This window comes from Psittacula echo (assembly GCF_963264785.1).
Source record: "Psittacula echo genome assembly, chromosome: 23".
NCBI lineage: Eukaryota > Metazoa > Chordata > Aves > Psittaciformes > Psittacidae > Psittacula > Psittacula echo.
In genome coordinates, this window is record NC_137748.1 from 5203969 (window position 1) to 5212541 (window position 8573).

The following is an 8573-nucleotide window of genomic DNA, read 5'->3' on the forward strand; positions in this document are numbered from 1 at the left end:
CCGCGTCAGGCCAAAGTGCGTCAGTGCTGGGGGGCACCGGGCCCCCCGGGGGGGGGTCCCCCGGGCTGGGGGTCCCCGGGCTGGGGGGTCCCGGTCCCTCACTGGCCGCCCGGCTCCAGCTTGAAGGAGAGCTCAAAGAGCAGGTTCTGGTTGTCGATGACGCGGAGCTGCCGCACGTAAGCCTTGGTCTGCAGCTGGCTCGGGGACGCCTCCAGCTCCAGGCCTGGGGGAGCGGGGATGGGGACAAGGGGATGGAGGGACAGGAGCGAAGGGATGGAGGGATGGGGATGAAAGGGGATGGAGGGATGTGGGGATGGGGATGCAAGGATGGGGATGCAGGGGTGGGAATGAAGGGATGCAGGGATATGGGAATACAGGGATTGGAATTAAGGGATGTGGCGATATGGGAATGAGGGGATTGGAATCAAGGGATGCAGGGATATGGGGATGCAGGGATGGGAATGAAGGGATGTGGGGATATGAGGATTCAGAGATAGAGGGAAGTGGAATTGCAGATGCAGGGATGTTGAGACAGGAGTGAAGGGATACAGGGTTGAAGGGATGGGAACGAAGTGATACAAGGGATGGAGGGATGGAGAAAGGGGACCGGGATGGGAACACAGGGATGGGGAGGATGCAGGAATGCAGGGATTTGGGGATAGAGGGATGGGAATGAAGTGATGCAGGGATGTGGGGACAGGGATGCAGAGATGGGGATGAAGGGAGGCAGAGATGGGGATGAAGGGATGCAGAGATGGGGATGAAGGGAGGCAGAGATGAGCTGAGGCGGGTGCAGACACGTCCCCATCCCAGAGGCAGCAGCAGGGATGTGGGGCCATGCCTGTACCCCCCTCCCCTCCCCATACTCACAGAGCGGGCGGCTCCGGTACTTCCGGATGGTTCTCACTTTCTCGGCAATGCAGTGCTGGGCACAGAGCACCCCCGGTGAGACCCCAGCCCCCCCCGACCCTTCACATCCCCCCCCAGGACCCTGCCCTGGGGCATCCCCATCACCGGGGACCCATATTCTGCCCCCCAGGGACCCTGCACACACCCCCTATTCCCATCCCCTCAATGGGGTTCCCCATCCCCAGCTTCACCCCGGGGGCCGCACAACTGCCCCCCCCCCCCCCGAAGGGCACCCACCAGCTTCTCCACGTTGACCAACCCATCCAGGAGGGTTTTGCTGCCTTCATGCAGGAAGGTCAGATCTGGGGGTGAGCAGAGAGGGGTGAGGGGGGGCCAATGGGGCAGCACTGGGACCGCAGCCCCCTCCGGGCACAGCCTGTGCCCCCCCCTCACCTTTGAGGATGAGCGGCACGAAGGGGATGAGGGGGGGCTTCATCTTGGCCAGCACCTCCCGGTACGTCTTGTGGTTCCTGCAGGGGTCCTGGGGGGGAGCAAGGGGAGCAGCTCCCTAGGGGTGCCAGCACCCTGGTTCCCCACCACTGGCAGCAGTGGGCATAGGGCGTGGGAACGGACGGTGTGGGACCACCCCCTACCCGTGGGGTGCTGACCCCCCCCAGCCCCAGCCCCTCTCACCGTCAAGTTCTCGAACTTCCGAAAGAGGTTCTTGAATTTCCCTGGGAGCTTCTGCAAGACAGAACGGGGGGGGGGGATGAGCATCCAGAGGGGCCCAGGAGCATCCAGAGGGGCCCAGGAGCATCCAGGGGGGCCCAGGAGCATCCAGAGGGGCCCAGGAGCATCCAGGGGGGCCCAAGAGCATCCAGAGGGGCCCAGGAGCATCCAGAGGGGCCCAGGAGCATCCAGGGGGGCCCAAGAGCGTCCAAGAGGCCCCAGAAGCACCCAAAGGGGTCCCAGGAGCATCTAAGGAGACCCAGGAGCATCCAGAGGGGCCCAGGAGTGTCCAGAGGGGCCCAGGAGTGTCCAGAGGGGCCCAGCAGCATCCAGGGGGGCCCAGGAACATCCAAGAGGTCCCAGGAGCACCCAGGGGGTCCCATACACCCCCCCACATCTTTACCTCCCAGGTGAGGCGCAGGCGGCTGATGGCAGCGTTGTTGAGCCCGATGACGATGGCGTAGAAGGACAGCATGTCCTGGTTCTGCTTGCATCTGGGGGGGGGGGGGGCAGAGGGTGAGGAGCAGATGGGGGACCCCCTCCCCGGACCCCCCCATCCCCATCCCCACGCTCACATGGCAGCGATCTTGATGAGCTTCTTGAGGAGATGGGCGCGCTTGCCCAGGGACTCGCAGAGCAGCAGCTCGGTGCCCACCCAGTGCTGCACCTCGCTGCAGCGCTGCAGCAGCAGCTCCAGGTTGGCCGTTTCCCGGCGGCCCCGTTCCCCATGGAACACGTAATCCACAAACTCCAGCTGCCACGGGGGGATCCACAGCGGGTCAGAGCCCCCCCCGGGACACCACGGTGCAAACCCATCCCCAAACACCCCCTGCTCAACCTCATGGACGCAGCGGAAGAGCTCCCAGTGGAAGGCGGTGAGGTGGTTGGCGATGTCCTCCGGCTCCACGCGGTGGATCTCGGTATCCCCTGGCACCACCTGGATCTCCTCCGGCAGCGGTACCTGGGATGGGGTGTTGGGAACAGGGATGCTCTGATGGGGCTGGAACACGGGGGGTTCCCCCCTCAATCCCCAGCACAATGGGGTGCTCACCAGCGAGTCAAAGGTGTCCCTGGTGCAGGCGAAGAGGTGGCTGTTGATGCCCAGGGTGGTGAAGACGCACTCCTCGCTGGGCTGCAGCACGGCTTTCTCTGCAGGCAGAGGGTCAGCACCCAGGCTGCTCCCTGCCCACCCCTGCCCGCAGCACCTCCCCAGCCCCGCGGGCACCTCCGGATGAGGCCACGGTGACGAGGATGAGGGCGTCCTCGCGGGCGCTCTGCTCCTCCGAGTACTGCAGCTTCTCGGTGACGGAGGCCAGGATGTCCTGCACCGAGGCCGAGAGGCGGCTGCGGATGGTCACGTACGAGTGGTCGGGCATGTACACGCGGCAGAAGACTGCGGAGAGGTGGGATGGGGAAACTGAGGCACGGAGCAGGCGCTGCTCATTGCAGCCGGTGGCGAGCCAGGGGGGAGAACCCGGCACCCAGCACCCATCCTGGCACCTGAAACCCATCCCAGCTCCCAGCATCCATCTCAGCACACGAAACCCATCCGGGAGCTATCCCAGCACCCATCCCTTGTCCTGGCACCTGAAACCCATCCTGGCAGCCAGCACCCTGCCTGGCACCCATCAACCATTCCAGCATCCAGCACTCATGCCAGCACCCATCCCAGCACCCAGTACCCATCCCAACACCCATCCCAGCATCCAGCATCCATATGAACACACAGCACCCATCCCAGGATCCAGAATCCATCCCAAGACCCATCCCCCATTCTGGCACCTGAAACCCATCCTGGCACCCAGCACCCAACCTGGCACCCATCCTGGCACCTGAAAACCATTCCAGCATCCAGCACCCATCCCAGCACCCAGTACCCATCCCAACACTCATCCCAGCATCCAGAATCCACCCCAACACCCATCCCCTATCCCCCATCCTGGCACCCAAAACCCATCCTAGCATCCAGCATCCAACCTGGAACCCATCCTGGCACACGAAAAACATTCCAGCATCCAGCACCCATGCTGGCACCCATCCCAGCCCCCGGTACCCATCCCAGCCCCCGGTACCCATCCCAGCCCCCGGTACCCATCCCGGCAGCCGGTACCCATCCCGGTACCCATCCCAGCCCCCGTCCCGCCCCGCGCTCACTCTCGTCGGAGCCGCGGAACGCCACCCGCGTCTGCAGGCAGGAGTCGATGCGGCGGAAGTGCCTGAACAGCGGCTTCACCTGCTTGTTCGGGGGGGGGGTCTCCTCGGCCACCCTGCGGCACGGACCGGGGTCAGGCAGGAGCCGCGGCACAGCCGGAGCCCCCCCCACGGCCTCGCTCGTTCCCAAAGGGCTGCTGATGATGCTCAGCTCCTTGTCCCTCCCTGACCCACAGGGACCCCCCCTTCCTCCCCGCTCACTTGAGCTCCACGGTCTCCACGAGCCGGTGCAGTTTGAGGATCTCATCCTCCAGGTCGCGGTACAGGGATGTGTCCTTCATGATGAGCAGGTAGAGCTCCTGGAGGGGGGGGGAAAGGGGCTCAGGACGGGGGGGAGAGGGATGAGGAGATGGGGGGGGCCCATGGAGGGGATCACCCACCTTGATCACCTTCCCGGCGCTCTCCTCCTCCTGCAGCAGCCCCTTGTAGGTCTCGAGGAAGTGCAGCAGCACGGCCAGCACCGCCCGCTTGCGCCGCAGCCCGGCCCCGTCCTCCCAGCGCGGCAGCACGAAGGTGGCACCGTCAAGGAGGCCCCACGGCAAGGAGGGACCCCGGGCACCCCCTGCGAGGGTCTCTGTGCACACCCCACTGGCATCCCCCTGCCCACCGTGCACTCGAACCCATATGTGCGCCCTATGGGGCCCTAACTCCCCCACTTACTGCTCCCACCACAGCACCCTGCTGCCTCCCTCCATGCCCACCCTTGTGCCCATCATCTTGTCACCCTCACGGCACTCTCATGCCCCCCCCGAAGCCCTCCTGGCTGCACCCTCATGTTCACCCCTGTACCACCCTCATACCTCCCTGTGCCCAACCTCAGACCCTTCCCACTGCATCCTTGTGCTCACTCTCATTGCATCCTGATGCCCTTCTCATGTCCACCCCCAACGTGCCCCCCCCAAGGATATTGCTGGTGCAGCTGCTGCAGGAAGCGCTCGGTGGGCAGGAAGAGCGAGTGTGTGAGCACGATGTCATCCAGCAGCGATTCTGGGGGGGGATTTGGGGGCAGAAGTGGGCACCCCCCCTCGCACAGCCCCACAACAGCACCCCCGGGGTCCTGCCCCCCATCAGAGCGGGCAGCCAAGGGGGGCAATGCCAATGACACCAGGACATATGGGACACCCATGCTGCCGGGAGGGGGTTTTGGCCCGGCCGGGTGAGCCGAGGGGCTGATCCCAGTGATCCCGACAGCGCCAGCACCCAGTGACCTTTGGACCAGGCACCGCTCCCTCCCCAGCACCAGCACAACCCTCGACCCTGGGCCCTGAGCAGGTCCCAGCCGATGGGTGTCCAGGAATGCGTCCTAAGCCCCAGCACCACAGTGATGGGACACCAGGGTCCCTCCCAGGGGCCCCTCAAGCACCTCCCAGGCCCCAGCCCATTAACCCAGCCATGGATCTGTGCTGAGCAGGGGCTGAGGCTCCCTCAGTACCACCATGCCAGGGCACAGCACCCATGGGAGACAAGCTGACACCAAAAGCAGCACACAGCAGTCTGGAGCCCAGCCCAGCCCCCCGTCCAGCACCCTGTATCTGTGCTGGTGTAGGCAGGGGCAGTGTGGGGGCCCCCAGCTCCCCCAGACCTCCCCTGGGGTGCAGAAAGAACCGAACCCCCCATCCCGGCTGCAGCACCCCCCAGCCCTGCCTCAGTTTCCCCATCCCTCTGCAGCAGCCACAGGGACAGGTTTCCCACGCTGTGCTGGGGGGAGACTCCGGACTCCCCCCCCCCGGCTTCTGCCCCGCTCTCTGCCAGCCCAGGCACCGCAGGGCCGGGCCTGGCTGCGTGTTGGTGCAGGCAGGGCCCAGCGCTGCCAGTTCCATCTCGCCCCTTCCCGAAGGCTCCATCGTGTCGGTGGCGGAACCCCACCCCGGCCGGGGCATCCCTGCAGCGGGATGGAGCTCCCCGGGAGCCCAGCGGGGACCCCATGGGGTGGGAGCACCCAGCACCCAAAACCACCCCAGCACCTCGGCACAAGGAGCCGCGGCGGGACGGCACCGGGGCACCGGGAAGCAGGTGCCGGAGGGAAGCGGCGTCCGCCCGGCCCCGGCTCAGCAGCTCGCACCGGGGCTAATTTTAGCACCGGGATGTTCAGGATTAACCGATGGCTCCTGCGCCGTGCGGCGGCCAAAATCGGCCTCGTCCGGTCCTGGCACAGCCACCGAGCCCCCGCCGTGCCCCTGCACTGCTCCCCCCGCGCCGCGGTGATGCCTGGTGGGACCCTGCGCACCCCAACCCACGCGCGCCTTGGCCTGGCGCGGTCCCAGCCTGACCTTGGCACCAGAACCGGGCTCGCAACCGCACCCAGCGCGGTGCCAGCCCCGCACCGGGCACCCGGCGCCTCCCGCGCCGTTCTCCCACCCCGCATCCCCCAGCGCATCCCGCGGCGGTAGCGGGTGGGCGCCCATCAAATCCTTTCCCCGCCAGCGCCGCCGCATCGCCCCCGGCCTCCCGCACCGCAGCGCAGCGCAGGGCCGCGCTCCCCGCACCGGGCACCCCCCGCCGCCGCCGCCGCTCCCGGGGGTCCCGCCGGTACCTGCTCCGCAGCCGCGGCCGTGAGCTCCGCCCGCCGGGAGCCGCTCCAGGAGCGCGGTCAGAAGCCGCTCGGGGGGCGCGGGCGCGGCGGGGCCGCAGCCGCAGCAGCAGCGGGCGGCGGGCGGCGGCTCCGGGCTCGGTGGCTCCCGGTCCCGGTCGCCTCCCGGGGATGGGTCCTCGGGGGAGCGAAGCGGCGCCTCGGGTGGACGCAGCTCCAGCCACCGGCCCTCGCTCCCCGGCTGCGGCCCCGCCGGCCCCGCCGGCTCCTCGGGCGATGCGGGAGGGCGCGATAGGCTCTGCCGCCGCGCTGCCGGTGCCGGTGCCGGTGCGGGGGGGCGGGCGGGCAGGTGCGAGCCCGGCTTCTTCAGCAACTTCTCCAGCGGCTTCATGGCCGCCCGGGCGCGGCGGCAGCGGCGGCGGCTCAGGGGGCCATGGGCAGCGGCGGCGGCGGCGCGGGGCGGCTCCGGTCGGCTCCGGTCGGGCTCGGGCCCCGGCGCCGCTCCCCGCCCGCCCCGCGTTGCGCCCCGCGGCCCCGCCGGTAGCGCCCGCCCCGCCGCCCCGCCCCGCCGCCGCCCCCGGCCCCGCCGCCAGCACCTGCCCGCCCCCGCCGCACCGGCACCGGAGCGCTGGGATGCGGCGGCACCGGGACGCGGCTCGTCCCCCCCTCGCCTCCCGCAGCAGCCCCGCACCCGTGATGCGTTGCACAACCTCCGTACCCCCCTCCCCGCCCCGCAGCACCGGGACGCGGCCGCACGGCATCAGGCACACACGGGGGCCACGTCGGCAGAGCCCCCGCACCTCCCCATTGCCTGTGTGTGCCCCGCCGCACCGGCGAGGGGCACAGGGTGTGCGCCCCCCCAACGGACCGTGTCACACCAATGTCCCACCCTCCTTGTCCCCTGGGGCACACATTCGGATTGTCCACCCCATGGTGCCCGCTCCCCAGTGTCCCATCTATGGGGTCACATCCCCAGGTATGCGGTGCCGCCCCCCCGGCCCAGCTCTCTGCCCCCCATCGCAGCGTGGGAAAGGGCCGGGGGTGGGTGCCGGCCCCCCCCTCCCCGGTGCTGTCACCCCCGGGGCCGGGCGGGCAGGTCGGGGCAGCTCCTGCCCCCCGCGCCGCTGCCAGGCCGGGAACAGGCGCTGCCGGGCCGGCGTGCTGGGGCAGGAGCCGGGGCAGGAACCGGGCAGGCGCCGGGGCAGGGCAGGGCGGGACGTGGCGCCCGCCCGGGGCTGAGCTGCCGGGTCCCCGTCCCCTGGGTGCCGAGCACCCTCCCTGCCCGCGCCCCGACACCCCCAGAACCAGCTCCGCACCCCCCTGGGCACAGCGACAGCGGGGACAGCAACGGGGGGACAGAACCTGCACATCCCCATTCCCATCGTCTGGGTTCATGCCCTGCAAACCTGCGGCTGAGGGGTGGGATGGTGGCAAAAGACGTGGGGACACAGCGGCTGACCCCATTGCCCACCCAAGGACGGAGGGATGGGGTACGGGGGTCCCGGCAGCTCCTGCTTTGTTCCCGCTTCCTCTGCACCCGGCAGTTGCTTGGCAACTCCATCCATGCGGCGGCGGGAAAGCAGCAAAACGCGTCCCCACATCCCCATCTCCGCTGCATGGGCCCTGGTGGGATGGGCACACCACAGCACGGCACAGCTCTCCTCCAGCCCATGGCGCTTCTGACCCCCCCCATCCCACCCAAACCCCCAAAACAATCCCATGCAGCTCCTCCATCCCCACTGTATGGGGCAGCCGGAGGAGGGTGCAAGCGGCATCGTGCCGTGCCGAGGGAACGCGCCCCAGATTCGGGCCCACTGGCTCATCCCAGCTCTCTTCCCCCAGCTCGGCAGGGACGGGGGCACCGCTGGAGCAGTGCGAGCTATTGGCTTAATTAATTTGCTGTTATTCCTCCTAACGAGCTGGGATCTGGAGCAGGCGCTTCCCTCCCAAAGCCTGCGCCTCCATTTGCAGCCGCGCGGGCAAGCGGGGGGGGGGAGCACGAAGCCTCCGGGTGCTGCTCAAAACAGTAGGAGGGAAAGATGACACCAAGGGAGAAATCCCTCCCCGAGCCAGCGCTTCAGCCCGGGGAGCGCACCTTGGCATGGGGGGGCTGCATCCTTCCCCCCCAGCACCGCAGGAGGGCAGCCCCCACGCTGGTCCCCCCAAGGCTGGGATGCAGTGGGAGGCTGCAGAGCGGGGTAGGTGCCACCCACAGCCCCGTTTGCCGTGGGAAGCCGCGTTGGAGGGAGGCAGC

General features: G+C 68.6%; 1 protein-coding gene across 1 annotated transcript; it reads right to left on the reverse strand.

The window, feature by feature from the left end:
• Nucleotides 1-98: 98 nt before the first annotated feature.
• Nucleotides 99-6710, reverse strand: RAPGEFL1 (Rap guanine nucleotide exchange factor like 1; the record flags this gene model as incomplete). The annotated part of the gene is made up of 15 exons (XM_080633565.1): nucleotides 99-223; nucleotides 871-925; nucleotides 1147-1211; nucleotides 1303-1390; nucleotides 1543-1593; nucleotides 1982-2072; nucleotides 2154-2332; nucleotides 2417-2539; nucleotides 2630-2727; nucleotides 2804-2971; nucleotides 3733-3845; nucleotides 3991-4088; nucleotides 4170-4351; nucleotides 4672-4776; nucleotides 6323-6710. The coding sequence occupies 15 exons, from the start codon at nucleotides 6708-6710 to the stop codon at nucleotides 99-101; spliced, it is 1929 nt and encodes a 642-aa protein (XP_080489691.1).
• Between the last annotated feature and the right edge of the window lie 1863 nt (nucleotides 6711-8573).